General features: G+C 44.7%; 1 protein-coding gene across 1 annotated transcript in view; it reads right to left on the bottom strand.

The window, feature by feature from the left end:
• The window catches only part of LOC134662538 (exportin-5), a 30257-nt gene extending 11518 nt beyond the window's left edge, over positions 1 to 18739 (bottom strand). Inside the window, exons 1-14 of the mRNA XM_063518797.1 lie at positions 18626 to 18739; positions 18278 to 18426; positions 18046 to 18202; positions 16652 to 16870; positions 14924 to 15094; positions 14201 to 14365; positions 8465 to 8593; positions 6981 to 7223; positions 5760 to 5890; positions 4725 to 4866; positions 3919 to 4102; positions 3212 to 3375; positions 1131 to 1298; positions 369 to 568 (exon numbers count right to left, since the gene is read on the bottom strand). Coding sequence (XP_063374867.1) covers positions 369 to 568; positions 1131 to 1298; positions 3212 to 3375; positions 3919 to 4102; positions 4725 to 4866; positions 5760 to 5890; positions 6981 to 7223; positions 8465 to 8593; positions 14201 to 14365; positions 14924 to 15094; positions 16652 to 16870; positions 18046 to 18202; positions 18278 to 18414 — 2210 coding nt within the window. The 5' untranslated portion in view covers positions 18415 to 18426; positions 18626 to 18739. The remainder of the gene's footprint in view (positions 1 to 368; positions 569 to 1130; positions 1299 to 3211; positions 3376 to 3918; positions 4103 to 4724; positions 4867 to 5759; positions 5891 to 6980; positions 7224 to 8464; positions 8594 to 14200; positions 14366 to 14923; positions 15095 to 16651; positions 16871 to 18045; positions 18203 to 18277; positions 18427 to 18625) is intronic.
• Between the last annotated feature and the right edge of the window lie 728 nt (positions 18740 to 19467).

The following is a 19467-nucleotide window of genomic DNA, read 5'->3' as shown; positions in this document are numbered from 1 at the left end:
ATATTGATTTATGATATAAAAAAAGCGCTGGTGGCCTAGCGGTAAGAGCGTGCGACTTGCAATCCGGAGGTCGCGGGTTCGAACCCCGGCTCGTACCAATGAGTTTTTCGGAACTTATGTACGAAATATCATTTGATATTTACCAGTCGCTTTTCGGTGAAGGAAAACATCGTGAGGAAACCGGACTAATATGGGCCTAGTTCACCCTCTGGGTTGGAAGGTCAGATGGCAGTCGCTTTCGTAAAAACTAGTCCATGCCAATTACTGCGATTAGTTGCCAAGCGGACCCCAGGCTCCCATGAGCCGGGGCAAAATGCCGGGACAACGCGAGGAAGATGATGATTGATTTATGATATAAAATGATTCACTTGTCGGGGTCGGCGGGCACGGTGGTGCGCTTGACGACGCCGAGCAGCAGCGTGAGCGCGTGCAGCAGCGTGCGGCGCGCGTCGCCGCGCTCGTCGTCGGCGGCCGGCGGCGCGTCCAGCCCGACGAGCCGCGCCAGCGACGCCGCCGACGACAGGTGCGGCGCCAGCGCCGCCCAGCGCGAGCTCACGTCGCCCAGCACCTGCACACCCGAACGAAACGTTCAACACGGGAAGGGAAGAAAGGAAATTACAAGTGAACAAATCATATGGCGCGCCCCGCGAAACTTGCGACCATCTATGCAGTTTGATTGCAGAACATTCACCGTTCGAATATTCTATGTACCCTACGCTACGCATGAATACGCAACGATTTATGTTTGTGTAATGTGCAGGTATATTAAATAACGGTGCTACAGAATGAGTAATAAAAAAATCATACAACAAGACCAGGTTTTATCCCGCCCCGACTGAAATTACCTAACGGAAAGTCAGCAGATGCCAGTGTATTGCATGCATGGGTGCTTGTCAATTTAATAAAAAAAAATTTTCTTCTACTACGCTGTCATGATGACGCCAAATATTTTAAGCTGAATGCTCTAATTATCTTACACATGATTCATTATTTAATGCTGACGCGAGAAATGTGCGATGCTTGCATTGTACACACATCAATGCGTATACAGACATGTCGTGCGCACATAAGACTCTAAAACGACTTTCGAGAAAGCTAGGAGCAAATGTTAGTGGTTGTAGCAAGGTTACCTGCGCCACCAGCGCGCTCTGGCGCTCGTAGCAGCAGAAGTGGTTGGAGACGAGCAGCAGCGCCTCCTGTATGGTGACGCTCTCGACGGCGCTGAGCCCGGGCCGCGCCAGCGCCGCCTGGCACATCTCGTGCAGCCGCCCGAACACCGGCAGCAGCAGCAGCGGGTACTGCCGACAAATACCGCACATCAAACCTATGTAATTCAACATAGTTCACGCTAAAAATACATGCACGAGTAAGTAATAGTACATTATTGTCGAGGTTCGGAAGTAGCTACTTGCTGGCTGAGGATTCGTTTTAAACGGACGACCTTGGGAGTCCGTTTAATTGAATCCGAAGCCAGCAAGTAGCCTTCCAGCCGAGTCATATATAGTGCTTTTCTCAAAAATGGTGCAAGAAATAGAAATATTTTACAGAACTTACTGAAGCAACGTTCTAATTTTCCATTAATTTTCACAGAAAAAAATACAACCATTAAAAAAATTAGCTTGCCGCCTTTAAAAAAAAAAGAAGTGTATTTTCTGCTGAAACTACGCTAACCTATTTGAGACACCTAAATAGTCGCGGTACCAACATTAAGCCTGTAACAGACTATCGCACCGCACCGCGACCTTGGAGCGTTGCACCCATAAGTGAGAGCGAGAAAGAGATATCTGTTTCTCGCTCTCACTTATGGGTGCGACGCTCCAAGGTCGCGGTGCGTTGCGATAGTCTGTTATAGGCTTTATAATAATAAGTGCTGATCATCTGTTTGGCTGTTTAAGGGACCTATGCCTTCATTTGATATGGCCATTTGAAGTTTTAAAAAGTTTGGAACTCGTTAAATAATGGAATTTGTATGCGACATTGCAGTCCCGAAATCGAGACTGCAATGTTTTTAACTTTTTAATTTTTTGAATGACCATAAACTACGCACTTCGCGACCTATTTTTTAACCGGTAACGTCGACTTTGCCGTCCATTTTTGAGAAAAATACATGCATGTATGGTAAGTTACATATCTATCTGAACGAATGCGTTTCAGCTTCGATAAAAAAAGAAATGCTTTCGTAAATCTCGGCTCTTCTCTACAGATCGCATTTCTCGACCGATTTTCGAGGTGTTTTGAGGAGGTTCAATAATTATACGATTTTTTTATTGGAAAAAGGAGAAGCCAGACAAGCAGGCTGGCGACGTCGGTGAGCGGCGCCGACATCGACCTTATTACCCTGCAATAAGGTTGTGTTCACCTTGGAGCCGAGCTTGACGAGCAGGCTGGCGGCGTGGCGGCGCACGTTCTTGACGGCTCGGGAGCGGCGCGCAGGCGGCGTGTGGTTGTCGGTGAGCGGCGCCGACATCGACCTTGTTACCCTGCAATAAGGTTGTGTTCACCTTGGAGCCGAGCTTGACGAGCAGGCTGGCGGCGTGGCGGCGCACGTTCTTGACGGCTCGGGAGCGGCGCGCAGGCGGCGTGTGGTTGTCGGTGAGCGGCGCCGACATCGACCTTGTTACCCTGCAATAAGGTTGTGTTCACCTTGGAGCCGAGCTTGACGAGCAGGCTGGCGGCGTGGCGGCGCACGTTCTTGACGGCTCGGGAGCGGCGCGCAGGCGGCGTGTGGTTGTCGGTGAGCGGCGCCGACATCGACCTTGTTACCCTGCAATAAGGTTGTGTTCACCTTGGAGCCGAGCTTGACGAGCAGGCTGGCGGCGTGGCGGCGCACGTTCTTGACGGCTCGGGAGCGGCGCGCAGGCGGCGTGTGGTTGTCGGTGAGCGGCGCCGACATCGACCTTGTTACCCTGCAATAAGGTTGTGTTCACCTTGGAGCCGAGCTTGACGAGCAGGCTGGCGGCGTGGCGGCGCACGTTCTTGACGGCTCGGGAGCGGCGCGCAGGCGGCGTGTGGTTGTCGGTGAGCGGCGCCGACATCGACCTTGTTACCCTGCAATAAGGTTGTGTTCACCTTGGAGCCGAGCTTGACGAGCAGGCTGGCGGCGTGGCGGCGCACGTTCTTGACGGCTCGGGAGCGGCGCGCAGGCGGCGTGTGGTTGTCGGTGAGCGGCGCCGACATCGACCTTGTTACCCTGCAATAAGGTTGTGTTCACCTTGGAGCCGAGCTTGACGAGCAGGCTGGCGGCGTGGCGGCGCACGTTCTTGACGGCTCGGGAGCGGCGCGCAGGCGGCGTGTGGTTGTCGGTGAGCAGCGCCGCGAAGATCTTGTCCAGCACGCGCGGCAGCAGCTCCGCGCCGGCCACGCCCACGCCTGGACCTGCACCAAACATTCGTTTCATTCATTTAAGGCCTGTGCACACCGGCTGCGTGTGCACGTCACGCACGCAGCGTTGTAGTATACAGATCCTTATGAGAGACGGCACACCGCTTGCGTGACGTGTGCGTGTGCGGCTCCAACATTTTAGCGCACGCGCACGTACAAGTCAGGCACACGCAAGCCGGTATGCACAGGCCTTTAAGGCCTTTAAGGCCTGTGCACACCGGCTGCGTGTACGTGACGTGCACGTCACGCACGCAGCGTTGTAGTATACAGATCCTTATGAGAGACGGCACACCGCTTGCGTGACGTGTGCGTGTGCGGCTCCAACAATTTAGCGCACGCGCACGTGCACGTCACGCACACGCAAGCCGGTGTGCACAGGCCTCTATTCTGAACTGAACCGATTCGCTATGAAGGCTTACCACGAAAGCGCCGCGACAGTATATCGCCCGACGTCCCTCTTTAATGAGTACAGTTAGAAAAAGACGGGTAGTCTATTCGCGAGATGTTTCCGGACGGATATGGTCATTGATCATGTACCTGCGATCTGGCTGCAGGCGCAGCTGAGGAACACGAAGAGCGCGGACACTAGCGACAGCAGCAGCGACAGGACGAGCGGCGCGGGCGGCGTGCACGCCACGCAGCGCTGCAGCAGCTGCAGACCCTCCACCACGTTAGGCCGCGGCTCGCAGTGCAGCAGCCGCGATAGCACCACGTCTAACACCTGGAAAATTGAGTTATAGGTAAAATCTTCAAATTCTAATGCTTAGGTAATATAGAACTTATTTTATGGCAACAAGCATTTTAGAATCATATCATCTTAAGCTCCACCACCACCAGCACTGCGAAATGCTAATTTCTCTCTGCTTCGAACATGACTGATCGATAATGTTAGCGCAGTAACGCCCCTCTTGCGGTGATGATACACTATGTAATATAGCATGCAGTGCTGCGGTGAATGGAGCAACCCAGCAACTGAATATATAATTAATATAACTATAGACTAAGCTCTCCACTCGCTCTTCCGAAAACAGTCCAACCATTATTCTGATAGTTAATAGTACCCTTATCCATAAATATACCCAGCCCAAAGATTTGAATATTACCCAACCCAATACACAATTTCCCGCTATACAAAAAAAATTGTGATCGGTCAGTACAAGTTTTTATTGGTTTAAATAAAATTCAAGCCTCTTCGCATTTGACGTTGTCAAACTGCGCATGTACAGTTTAGCCGCTCGCGGCACAATAACACATGGGGTTATTTTGTTTCTAGTCAGCTTGTATATATCTCCGGGCCAGCCAGCCGAACAGAAGCAAGACTAGGGGCTAGCAGGCAGAGTGACCTGCGACAGGGCCTCCCACTCGACGTGGAGCGGGTGCGTGTGGTCCAGCTCGGCGGGGCACGACGCCACCTTGTCCAGCGCGGCGCGCGTCCACTGCTCCACGTACGCCCAAGTCACCAGCGGCGCCGCGCACATGCAATGTCTGGAGACAATATTCACTATATTAACCTTTTAACCGCCATAGACTATGTCATCGAGCGTGCTTGAGCATAGAGAAATAAGTAAGACAAGAGTGCTCACTCCATACATCAGTTCAGACTATTAATTTCAGTGTCTACATCTAGCATCGAGTAGCGGAACTATCAGTACTGCTACTTGACAATAGATGTCGCACCGACTGGAAAGTCTTATCTCAACAGCATAAGACTTTCCGGTCGGTGCTACATCTATTGTCAAGTAGCAGTACTGATAGTTCCGCTACTCGATACTAGATGCTAATAGTCTTTTTGGTACTAAAACTGATGTATGGAGTGAGCACTCTATGTATTTTTTTCTCTATGGCTTAGTCTTAGTCACCGAGGGGTACGAAATTACACGAAATGTTGCCTTATTTACTAGACAGCGGCGAAATGAGCCCGATTTTGTATGTCTTATACATCAGTCTACGGCGGTTAAAAGGTTAATGTCACTTCTTGTTATTCTGCGGCACTATAATTGTGCTTCACGGTGCATATGACTGCATTAGTAAAAGATAAAACGGAGACCCCTTATTTTTTACCGCCTTAAAAAAGAGGTTCTCGATTTATCAATTTTTTTATGTATTTACCAATCTCTCGGAGACTAGCTATCCCGAATTCGGATTCGGAAATTCTTTGGAAAGAGTATGCTTTCGACTTGGTGTCATATTATAACTACGTCAGGATCTGATGACGGCGACATAAAAGGCACACTTATAATAGTTATAATAATTTTAATATTTTTTATAGTACCTAACTTGTGCATTTGCTTTCGGCAAGCATCATTTTGTAAAGTGGAACTGTTGTTGAAGACTGGAATAATGGAAATGAAAACTATAAAATATGTAACACAGGTCACCTAAAGCAGTCTAGTATCTCTGTGCGGCAGCGGTTGAAGAAGACCGCGAACTCCTGTTCGCTGTCGTAGTCGATGCAGGCGTACGTGGCCGCGTCGTGCGCGCCGCTCGCGCGCGTGGCGGGGTACGTCACCTAAGAACACATTATAAAAAAAAAAAAAAAAAAAAAAAATAAGATACGCAACAGATTTTGATGCGGTTTTTTTAATAGATAGAGTGATTCAAGAGGAAGGTTAGAGGTAGGTGCGTAATAAAATAAAATAATATTCGCTGTTAAGATAAGAGCGCTTTTATGCCCGTCATCCACTGCGAGCGGAACTGGCTCCTTTCTCTCGCAATGGTGAAATGCATACAAGTGCTTTAAATGAATAAGGGTCAGTTGTACCAAACCGTCTATCTCCGTTAAAGCGTTCGCTAAATGTTATCGTAGGGGAAGTTTCATACTACACTGCAGATTGACGTTGATCAGTTCGTTAAATGGGGTTGGTGCAACTGGCCCTAAGAGTGACATATCATTTTGCTCTGGTCCGCACAGTCCGTTTCTGCCCATTATACCCTTTCGTACGATGTGTACCTAAAAATGTACAGTTTCCACCGACCGGTTGGCATTTCACAATAAGCATTATGTATGGCAGACGCGATGGAGTCCGTCCGGCTTGCGGCCGTACAAATGTGAAATGCGCTCCGAAGCCGCCTGGTCGGTGAAAGTCGACAGGTGCGACAATTCGACAAATGCCACTGTTGCTGACGTCAGAGGCATCCATGGGCTACGGTTACCGCTTACCATCGGGCGGGCCGTATTCCTGTTTGCCACCATCATTGTATTATTTAAAAAAACTTTATTATATCGGCAAAAAACAGGTATTTCTCTTTCGAAGTTCATGATGATGATGATGACAATTGTCACACGATTTAATAAAACTTGCGGTAATTCTTGACACGAAATGAGTTCTGTGTCGGAATTTCGTGACAATTGTCGTGTTTCTTGTGACAATTGTCATTAGCTTCGCAACATAAGTACTTATTTATTGGCGATATAATGGAGTTTTTTTTTAATTAATATGTTGGTGGCAAACAAGCGCACCGCCCCTCCGATGGTAAGCGGTTACCGTAGTCTATGGAGGCCTGTGACGTCAGTAACAGTGATGTCGACAATTTTCGCACCTGTCACCGTGGTGAAATAGGGGCCTGGTCGTCTGCCAATGAGGGTGTCTCGTGGCTACCTTGAGCAGCTTGGGCGCGGCGGCGTGCAGCCAGCGCGGCACGACGGCGGCCACGGCGGGCAGCCTGCTGGCGTGCTCGTGCCGGAACACGCACAGCCACACGCTGCTGACGGCGTGCGTCAGCGTCAGCGACGGGTGCGACGTCAGCAGCAGCATGCTCTCCAGCAGCACCGGCATCCAGAACTCCACGCCCGTGGCGAAGCTCCAGAGAGAGGTTAGCTGCTGGCCTAAGCCCGCCACCACCTGCACAATTAGGTTTACAAATAAGACTAGCTGTTGCCCGCGACTTCGTACGCGTGGATTTGTATATTGGTGGTTACATATTCTACATTAGCTTAGAACATTATGCAGCAAAAGATAGCAGTAGGGACTGTTAATCATTTGTTAATTATTATACACAACCTGGCTACGAAGTTTCAAGCCCCTTAAGCTTTGGTTTCCTCCGATAGCGGTGCCGTCATATAGCGGCCGTCTCCATACTAAATAATACGGCTAAATATGGATGTCGTAGTATTTGTATGGAGACGGCCGCTATATGACGGCACCGCTATCGGAGGAAACCAAAGCTTAACTGAATAAAATTGTTCTCGATATAATCCAAGTCCACTATTTAGTAAAACCTACTACCTATTTACGAAGTTTGGTATCTCCATACAAACTTTCTACCCCTTTTTCACCACCTTAGGGGATGAATTTTCAAAAACGCTGAAATTAGTTTCCTTGTAATTTTATAATATATCTTTTAACGAAGTTTCAATTTCCTAGCTCAAAATAAAACTTGAACCCCATACAAACTTTGGACCCCCATTTCACCCCTTTAGGGGATGAATTTTGAAAAATCTTTTCTTAGTGGACCCCTAGACCTTATAAGGAACCTACTTGCCAAATTTTGACTTTCTAGTCCCAGCGGTTTGGGCTGTGCGTTGATTTAAGTCAGTCAGTCAGTCAGGTCTTTCGCGTTTATATATATAAATAACAAGTTTAGGTAGTGAATTTATATTTTATTTGGAAGTACATACCTGTGACAATACAGTCAAGGGTTGTTATATTATGTACTAGCGACCCGCCTCGGCTTCGCACGGGTTAACAAATTATACATAAACCTTCCTCTTGAATCACTCTATCTATTTAAAAAAACCGCATCAAAATCCGTTGCGTAGTTTTAAAGTTCTAAGCATACATAGGGACAGACAGATAGCGGGAAGCGACTGTTTTATACTATGTAGTGATGTATGTTTCCAGGAATCGCCAGTTCTCCACAGGTTACGAACTACAAAAGCTAACAATATTTCTTTGTATATGACACCGTAAGATTGTGAACCCGTCAGTTTACAATCTAACGTAGGTTAGGTTAGTTTATAATCTCCCTACCGTCAGTTTATAATTTAACTAGCGAGATTATAAACTGACGGGTGTTTACAATTTTACAGTGACATATACATAATTCCTCAAAAGGCTAAAAGTGAATGTTAAAGTCCACCAACCTGAGAGAGCTTCTTTAGGAACAAGTAGTTTTTCTCGTCAGCGACGTTGATGCTGGCCACCGCGGCGCGATGTATGCATGAGATCGCGTCTTCGCTGAACAGAATCATCAGCGGCTTGCGCTCCTTGGTCTGCAATTGACACACTATACTTGGTCAACCAGATCTTGACAGTAGAAAAAGGCGGCAAATTTGAAAAATGTAGGCGCAAAGGGATATCGTCCCATAGAAAATTTTAATTTCGCGCCTTTTTTTTACTATGCTATATATATAATGCTAAAAAAACGAACTATAATAAGGAATAACATAGGGCTGGTTGTACCAAACAGGCACAATTTGTGCAGAAAAATATGTTCATCATTGTTAATATAGTTAAATTTAATTAATCGTGAGCAAAGAGGTATGTAGTTTAGTTTAGTTATTTATTACACAAAAGTTACAACTTTTTTGTTAAGGACAAAGCTCCACTAAACTACATTTGCACACCTTCACAGATTGACGCGCTTTTGGGCATAATATAACGCAAAGAGGAGTACACTGAGGCCCAGGAGCCTGACAATCCTGACATAGCCCCTAACAAAGAAAAAAGCGGCCAAGTGCGAGTCGGACTCGCCCATGAAGGGTTCCGTATTTAGGCGATTTATGACGTATAAAAAAAAAACTACTTACTAGATCTCGTTCAAACCAATTTTCGGTGGAAGTTTACATGGTAATGTACATCATATATTTTTTTTAGTTTTATCATTCTCTTATTTTAGAAGTTACAGGGGGGGGGACACACATTTTACCACTTTGGAAGTGTCTCTCGCGCAAACTATTCAGTTTAGAAAAAAATGATATTAGAAACCTCAATATCATTTTTGAAGACCTATCCATAGATACCCCACACGTATGGGTTTGATGAAAAAAAAAATTTTGAGTTTCAGTTCGAAGTATGGGGAACCCCAAAAATTTATTGTTTTTTTTCTATTTTTGTGTGAAAATCTTAATGCGGTTCACAGAATACATCTACTTACCAAGTTTCAACAGTATAGTTCTTATAGTTTCGGAGAAAAGTGGCTGTGACATACGGACGGACAGACGGACAGACGGACAGACAGACAGACATGACGAATCTATAAGGGTTCCGTTTTTTGCCATTTGGCTACGGAACCCTAAAAAGAAGAACAGTAGCACACTCACCGATCCTTTCCTGTTCACCACCTGCAGCAGGCACTCGGCCGCAGGCAGCTGGAAGGCCTCGTCCTGCTAGTCATGCTTGTTATGAAAAAAAAGCTGCACTTTTGGAGGAAAGCAAGCCGCTTTGCACGATGATAGTGGAGGCCCATTAAAACATTTTTTTCGAGGAACCCGTAATTTCGTCCCTTAGAGGCCGAGGTGAAGCGAGGTCTGTTAAAAACAGAAAAAAAATCCTACAAGTTTCACGGATCATCCAATTTCATTAAATTGGGTGTCAATTGAAAGAAAATTACATTCTTAATTATAAAAAAAATAAAAACAAAATATTATTAAAGAAAAATAGTGTGAAAAGATAGAAAACCTACTTTTTCCTTTTAAGGTTTATTTGTGCAAATAGTGTCTTCCACATTGAATAATGTTTAGAAAAAAGTACTGTACCATAAAATTAAACACATTTTTCATCATATACTGAAAACTGCATCAAAATCGGTTAAGCAGTTTATGAGATCCATGTTTCAGAAGTTGGCTTAGTATTATTTATTTATTTTATAGACCAAGAAGCATGTAAATCATAGTACATTTTAAGTATTTTGTGGGTATTTACTTTATCTATTTTTAAAATATGTGTATATATTCACAAAAAACTGGACAAGTGCGAGTCGGACTCGCGCACGAAAGGTTCCGTACCATTACGCAAAAAACGGCAAAAAAATTACGTTTGTTGTATGGGAGCCCCACTTAAATATTTATTTTATTCTATTTTTAGTATTTGTTGTTATAGCGGCAACAGAAATACATCATCTGTGAAAATTTCAACTGTCTAGCTATCACGGTTCGTGAGATACAGTCGGATGTTTACCAGTTCTGTTCCGTTTGGATAGACGGACGGACAGACGGACAGACAGACAGCGGAGTCTTAGTAATAGGGTCCCGTTTTTACCCTTTGAGTACGGAACCCTGAAAAGGTCTATTCGCCTTCATTCGTACTTAGCTCACATGGTACGCTGCACGCAACGTATGTTTGTGAAGTGCAGCTTGAGTTGAGGGAAGGTTAGTTACAAGTTTGTTCTTTAAGTACTGTAAAAAACCGTTCTGTGCTCTGCATGTGCATAATACAATTTAATAAAATGGTTTCTAGGGAACGAAATAAGCTTACTTAGGTATAAAGGCAGGAGGTACTTCAGAATGCTACTGGACGCTGGACGTGTTGGAGTCTCAGGGCCTAAATAGGGCTGACGGAAAAAGGCCAGATTGTTTGACACTGCTGAAAACGCAGCCCCGTTTGGGATGCGACGTGTGTAAGCACACTTGCCCCTTCACACCTACCACAGGGCGCGTCGGAGCAGCCGCCGAAAATACAGCAAAACTTAAACGAGCGAAATATTCTAATTTGGAGCCTGCCTACGAATTTGTACATAGGTACAGTCGACGTCAAAGATATGTTTACACTTTTGTACCTTATGCCTTTGTAATAAGGCGAAAATTGTAAACATATTTTTGACGTCGACTGTACCAGTAGCCGTAGAGACAAGCGGCTCTTAGTGTGCTGAGGCAAAAAAAACTATCAATAAGTTAGGACAATGATGCCTACGTGAAAAAAGGGGCGACCCCAGGTCCGGCGCATATTTAGTGTAAGACACGTCGTTAGCCACACAGCGAAGCAACGCGAGCAGCGTTATAGGCACAAGCTCATCGGAACCATCTACCGCAAAAGTACTGCAAGTTCCCGGCCCTAATTCTGCATCCAAAAAGGAGTCGAACAGGATGATCGACCCACTATCTCCAAAGCTGTTTACCTCTTGCCTACAGGAAATCGTCCAGAAGCTGGTGGCTAAATGGGAAACAATGGGCATTGACGTCGGCGAAATAAGGTTAAAAAACCTGCGTTCTTCCGACGGCATAGTCTTGTTTTCCCACACTGCACCTCATTTAGAGAAAATGTTAGACCTTAGACCAGCAAGTCTTGAAGTCGGATTCGAAATGAACAGGACAAAAACCCAGTTAATGGTCAATGAAGTGAAACGTAGGGTCACGGTAGATGGGCAGGATATACAATTTTGTTGACGAATACACCTGCATGGGCCAGATAGAATCATTCGATAATATGCAGTCCAAGGAAATCGATCGACGCATCGAAAACGCCTGGAAGACCTTCTGGTCCACGAAGGGCCATCTTCCACTGGCATCAAAACACAAACACTTCAACATGTGTATCCTTGCTTATCCTAACAACCCACAGCACATAAACTTGGTCATTAACAGAAGCCCAATAATAGTCCCAACTCAAGAATATGACAGTACTAAAAATCGCCATGTAAATAAAACTTAGCCAAATTTGAAAACTTGAATCTCATAAACGGCTTAACCGATTTTGATGCGGTTTTCAATATACGATAAGAAATATGTTTGATTTTATCATTTAGTGCTTTTTGTAGACTTTTTTCTATATGGAACACACTATTTGCAAAAATAAAGTGTAAAAGGAAAAAATAAGTTTTCAATTTTTTATACATTATTTTTGTATTGACATATTTTGTTTTAATTTTTTTTACGATAAAGAAAGTCATTTTCTTACAATTGATACCAAATTTAACGAAATCGGATGATCCGTAAAATTTGTAGGATTTTTTTTTCTGTTTATAACAGACCTCGCTTCACCTCGGCTCCTAAGGGACGAAATTACCGGTTCTTCGAAAAAAATCGTTTTATTGAGCCTCCACTATCATCGTGCAAAGCGGCTTGCTTTCCTTTCAAAATGCAGCTTTCGGGCAAAAAAGCTTCATAACCAGTAAGACTATGCAGCAGGATGTACAGGATCTGCAGCAGGCGCCCGTTGTTCATGACCACTTGGTTGGTCGACACCCACTCCACGAACCCCGTCAGCGTCAGCAGGACCACTTGGCGACGTAGCAACAAAGAACAGTAGCACACTCACCGATCCTTTCCTGTTCACCACTTGCAGCAGGCACTCGGCCGCGGGCAACTGGAAGGCCTCGTCCTGCAGCAGGATGCACAGGATCTGCAGCAGGCGCCCGTTGTTCATGTCCACGTGGTTGGTCGACACTCACTCCATGAACCCTGTCAGCGTCAGCAGGACCACCTGGCGACGTAGCAACAAAGAACAGTATCACACTCACCGATCCTTTCCTGTTCACCACCTGAAGCAGGCACTCGGCCGCAGGCAGCTGGAAGGCCTCGTCCTGCAGCAGGATGCACAGGATCTGCAGCAGGCGCCCGTTGTTCATGACCACGTGGTTGGTCGACACCCACTCCACGAACCCCGTCAGCGTCAGCAGGACCACCTGGCGACGTTGCACCAAAGAACAGTAGCACACTCACCGATCCTTTCCTGTTCACCACCTGCAGCAGGCACTCGGCCGCAGGCAGCTGGAAGGCCTCGTCCTGCAGCAGGATGCACAGGATCTGCAGCAGGCGCCCGTTGTTCATGTCCACGTGGTTGGTCGACACTCACTCCATGAACCCCGTCAGCGTCAGCAGGACCACCTGGCGACGTAGCAACAAATAACAGTAGCACACTCACCGATCCTTTCCTGTTCACCACCTGCAGCAGGCACTCGGCCGCAGGCAGCTGGAAGGCCTCGTCCTGCAGCAGGATGCACAGGATCTGCAGCAGGCGCCCGTTGTTCATGTCCACGTGGTTGGTCGACACTCACTCCATGAACCCCGTCAGCGTCAGCAGGACCACTTGGCGACGTTGCACCAAAGAAGAACAGTAACACACTCACCGATCCTTTCCTGTTCACCACCTGCAGCAGGCACTCGGCCGCGGGCAGCTGGAAGGCCTCGTCCTGCAGCAGGATGCACAGGATCTGCAGCAGGCGCCCGTTGTTCATGTCCACGTGGTTGGTCGACACTCACTCCATGAACCCCGTCAGCGTCAGCAGGACCACCTAGCGACGTAGCAACAAAGAACAGTAGCACACTCACCGATCCTTTCCTGTTCACCACCTGGAGCAGGCACTCGGCCGCAGACAGCTGGAACGCCTCGTCCTGCAGCAGGATGCACAGGATCTGCAGCAGGCGCCCGTTATTCATGACCACTTGGTTGGTCGACACCCACTCCACGAACACCGTCAGCGTCAGCAGGACCACCTGGCGACGTTGCACCAAACAAGAACAGTATCACACTCACCGATCCTTTCCTGTTCACCACCTGGAGTAGGCACTCGGCCGCAGGCAGCTGGAACGCCTTGTCTTGCAGCAGGATGCACAGGATCTGCAGCAGGCGCCCGTTGTTCATGACCACGTGGTTGGTCGACACCTACTCCACAAAGACCGTCAGCGTCAGCAGGACCACCTGGCGACGTAGCAACAAAGAACAGTAGCACACTCACCGATCCTTTCCTGTTCACCACCTGCAGCAGGCACTCGGCCGCAGGCAGCTGGAAGGCCTCGTCCTGCAGCAGGATGCACAGGATCTGCAGCAGGCGCCCGTTGTTCATGACCACTTGGTTGGTCGACACCCACTCCACGAACCCCGTCAGCGTCAGCAGGACCACCTGGCGACGTTGCACCAAACAAGAACAGTATCACACTCACCGATCCTTTCCTGTTCACCACCTGGAGTAGGCACTCGGCCGCGGGCAGCTGGAACGCCTCGTCTTGCAGCAGGATGCACAGGATCTGCAGCAGGCGCCCGTTGTTCATGACCACGTGGTTGGTCGACACCCACTCCACGAACCCCGTCAGCGTCAGCAGGACCACCTGGCGACGTAGCACCAAAGGGTTTATTAAAACAGTTAACACCATACAAAGTTTCACACGACAATAGAAGAAGTTGAAGAGTCTATTTTCTTAGGCATCACACTAGAAACGCACTGTAAAAATTGGAAAAAACGTGTGGATGACATGCCTTAACATGCAAAAACATTATGGCAGAACATATTAAGGCCAACATTGTAAATTTATAACATCCACTATACTGTACCATATGTTCTTGTGAATAAACGTTCATTCATTCATTCATACATCATCACACGACAGACGGGCAAACATGAACCAGAGAAATGTTCATTTTTAGATTTATTATAGTTAATGTAGTTTTCATTATTAGTTTTAATCATTACTAGCGACCCGCCCTGGCTTCTCACGGGTTAACAAATTATACATAAACCTTCCTCTTGAATAACTCTATCTATTAAAAAAAAAACCGCATCAAAATCCGTTGCGTAGTTTTAAAGATCTAAGCATACATAGGGACAGACAGACAGCGGGAAGAGTCTTTGTTTTATACTATGTAGTGATAACGTATAATTTGAGTACCTGCACGACCCTGCCGTTGCTGGCGGCAGCGTTGGCGTCGCCTTTGGCGGTGTGTTCCCTGAACTCTTGCACGTGTGACTCTATTAGCCGCATGAAAAACGCGAAGATCTCCGCCATGTTGCTCGTCAGCGCCTGGTAGATGTCCTTGCGCCGTTGGTGCTGCTCTAGCGTCTGTCAACATAAACCAGAAGGTCCACAAGTGACTCTACTTGCAGCAGAGGTAGCTAGCAGGTATAACCTCTATCCGCCCATACGTCAAACCTTGCCAAGCAAAATGAAATTTTATTTTGTCAACACAAAGTTCAAATTAGAATGGAACAGGAGACCTTTTTATAGGTCTGTGGGCGGCTAGAGGACAAGGACATTTTGGTATGAACTTTATAACAATACAAAAATACAATGGAGTGCATATAACTAAATTTTAATCATTCATTAGGTTGTAGTGCTAAATAATGTGCTCAAATGTAAAACTAAATAGGTAACCATACTGAATATAATGGACTATAGGTGTCACATAATAGGTTTAGACTAGTGTGATCCACTAAACATATAAATTTGAGGCTTTCCATCAGACAAGGGTCCTTATGCTTCATGTACATAAAGACCCTTCTCTTGATGGAAAGCCATGTTTAACCTTTTCCACGCCGTGTCAAACACAAAAGCTGTCACTCAGACGCCACATCATTGAAGTGTCAAAATTGAAGTTGAACTTTATGTATATGCACGTAGGTCGATGTTGCTCTGTGGTCTGTGACCGATTAATCGGTCTTTGGCGTTGAACCTACGCTGCGGATATATCGGTCATTGGCGTCCAAAAGGTTAACTGATCAACTACTTTAAACATACATTTACTTTGCTTTAAATAGGATAACAATAATTTAATTGCCCATTTATAAATATAATTACATTTTGGGTTTTAATCTTTTATTTACTTTATATTTAGGTCATGAGCTAAGTAGGTGTAAGAAATCAAAGCGGTGTAGCAACAAGCGCGCAGTCGTCACGTGTCAGTTTACGATGCTGCCCTTATCTATGAATTTCATGCCTAACTTTGTGACTCTAAACAATCTTACTAAACCTCAAAATACAATTTAACCTCCAAATAGCATTTTTTTAATGTCAAACAAGTTTGTAAAACCCATGAAATACACATTATTATTAAAATAGTAAATACATATACTAAGTATTATATGCGTTTAAGATATAAAAAAAAATATTGGCAGTTTCTTTGGCCATGCTTATAGTATAGACTATAAATAATTTGAAATATTCTTGCACACACTATAATTTTAGATCCTAATTGTACTGCAGCCAAGTATTGTATGTTTGACTTGATTACATGAGAAAATAATTAAAAGATGTATTAATTATGTGTGATATTCCACCTGTCTAAATTCTTTTTCCGACGTGTATTTGCATCTCATCTCACATTTTGCTTAGTGAGAGAGTGAGACGCAATGCACATTGGGCCAAGAAATTGGACAGGTGGAATACCAATCTAATACAATAGCTAACTAGTTCAGTAATATTTCTCAACATTATTAGTATCAATTCTACTTTACTGCTTTTAAACCCCCCCGGGGTAAAACTAAGGACAGCACAGAAGAATGGGCCATTAGAACCTTACACTCACCTGTAATGTGGCCACTACCTGCTCCCGCTGTGTAAATACGAGCAGTACAATCTGGGATCACTCTGCCAGCAGTGTGGTCCACAAGAGCCACTCACCTGCAACGTGGCCACGTCTTCCACCAGCCGCAGGAACACGTGCAGCACGATCTGTGTGTGCGCGTGCCCGCGCCCGCACGCGTCGCTCAGCTCGGCGAGCAGCGTCGGCCACTGCTGCGGCCACTCGCGCTTGATCATCTCCACTATGACCCGCGCGAGCGCGTCGTTCAGGTGCCCCGGCTCCCAGCCGCCAATGTACAGCAGTTTCATGGCATTTTCCTGTACACAAATGTGAGTTCTAAACTAGTTCAAGCAATTCACCGAACTGGGGCAAATAATGTGTCTTTAAAACAAGTTTTGTATGAAAAACTTAGTTGTATTTTTTTAACTATGGTATCTGAAGCTACATTAACTAATTACAGAACTAGATATACCTTATCCTATTGTAGAAAGATACAGAGAAATCTAACTAGATTTAAAATGAGAGTGTAACTAAGTTTGTATGGAGAATCGAAATTGAAGGGGGCTCAGTACTCAGCATTAACCTGTCATATCCCAAGGGCTCAAATAGGAGCCGTAAATAAATTTTCCAGATTTCCCACGATATTCAAAATTTCAACTCCCACGGCTCAAATGTGAGCCATACTGGGAGACAATGACAAAATTAGTTTTCGGGTCGCGGGATCGGACAAGTTAATAAGGTTTTTCTTACTCTGCCCTTGCAAATATAGTTTAGTTTCCGTGTGAATTTTTACATGGCATTTGCTAGTTCTTAAAATGGGTAAAAATCAATAAAATATAATATATTTGCAAGAAAAAGTTTAACTTGTACTGAATTAATTGTTTGAGCAGTTGTGTGAGCGTCAACTTAATCAGAGAGTATTCATCGTACATGCCCCACATAATCATTACAGCACCAAAGTATGTCAGGGTTATCATAAAAGCAGATCTAGTTTTTGCAGTAAAACTGTTGTAGAGTTTTTGTTTAATTATATCAATGTTTTCATTTAAGCCCCATTTATTAAAAATAAAAATTTAGGAGGTTATTAGTCATAGAGAAAAAAATACATAGATTGCTCACTCCATACATCAGTTTTGGTACCAAAAAGTGCTACATCTATTGTCAAGCAGTACTGATAATTCCGCTACTCGATGCTAGATGTCGACACTGAAAATAATAGTTATTTTGGTACTAAAACTGATGTATGGAATGAGCACTCTTGTCTTACTATATTTCTCTATGGTTTGGTTGAAAAATGTACCAGGGTTAGTGATGTTAAATATCAACTCCATATTCCACATCACACATACCTACACCGAGATTGTTTTTCAAATAACCATCGCCAATAAAACTATCACATAGGTATTCTGAGTCCAAGTCAGGTTTCTTAGATTAGTCATATACATTAAACTGAATAGCAATTCCATACCATATAGTACAATATTCTAGATACCTTTATAAATATCTTCTCAGCTTGCGTGATCTGTGTCCAACGGTACTTCACTGTGTGCTCCATAAGTTGCAGACCAAAGTGTTTGACAACCGCAGAATACTGTCCACTTGCCAGCAATAGGCCAGCTTGAGCACACCATGGTGAGCTCTCTTTAAAGCTACAAAAAAAAAACAAATATTACAGATTTTCATTATTAAAATAAGTTACAATAGTTAGTGAAACATTGCTATACCTTTCGCAAGCGTTATAGGCCTGGTTGCGAGCCTCATGGGAGACTGTCGGGTTGAGAGTGAGCTCCACGGCACGGCTGAGCTCGTCGGCGATGAGCGCCACCTCGCCGCCTATTTCTCCCATCCCACCGACGTTCATTGGGCTCAGATTCTGGACATAGAACTGTGTTTATTTTTTTTTACGACAAAACCATAGTTTAATAAACTGCCAAGCTTAAAATAACGAAGATGAGGCTATCGCGCATATTGTTTAGGGGCTATTATACATAATGCATGTATAAATAATTGCCTATATCTATTTGAAATAAATAAAACAAATGGTGTAAGACAACTTTTTTTTTATATATTACCTGCTCGCCAATATTCTATCTCCATAGAACAATGTTCTTTATTACTCCATTTCATGGGTATCACGACACTGAAAAAATATTGCCCATATTCAATACTAGGATTATTGCAAATTTAAAATGACACCTGCCCGGTGCACGGTGTGCTCATAAATACATGCAATAATGCATTTTTCAAATTGGTGGGCAAACTTACACATAATAGAGGATGTGAAGTAAAGCTAGATTTGTTTTGGTGAATAAGCAGTAATAAATGATTAGATTTACGACAATAATACACCAAATAAATTTAAAAACAAAAGTAACACCTCGTGTGAAGAATTTTCTGATTTACAATGTTCCAGAGACAAAACTGTTGTTACTTTTCGTACACCAAACTTGCCAGTATTATATTTGGAAAAAATCGTAAATATAGTCTGTCAAACATCTTTGTCAGTGAAAAAGGCGCGAAATTCAAATTTTCTATGGGATGATAAACTAAAGCGATAAACCTTTGCGTCTAATTTTCTGAAATTTGCCGCTTTTTTCTACTAACGAAAAAGGCTTCACAGCCTAGATATATGGTGATAGTGCGGACTATAACCACGAAAATTGTAGTTCGTAAATTGTGGACATCTTTCTCTGTCACTTTAGTGACGCCTTTATTGGAGTAAAAGAGAAAGACGTCCGTAATTTGCAAATTACGGTTTTCGCGGTAAACCTGCAGCACTAGTTGACAACAACAAGTTTGTCGATGGTTTTTGTTGTGTTTTTTTTTTGTGCTGTCAGTTCAATTTGAATTGAATCGGGCACAGCTGGTGCCAATTTTTGATTTCCATTGCCAGCAGTTATTATCTTACAAACTG

This window comes from Cydia amplana, chromosome 3 (assembly GCF_948474715.1).
Source record: "Cydia amplana chromosome 3, ilCydAmpl1.1, whole genome shotgun sequence".
Taxonomy (NCBI): Eukaryota; Metazoa; Arthropoda; class Insecta; order Lepidoptera; family Tortricidae; genus Cydia; species Cydia amplana.
Note: the sequence above shows the minus strand (reverse complement) of the source record. Positions and strands in the feature narration are given on the sequence as shown.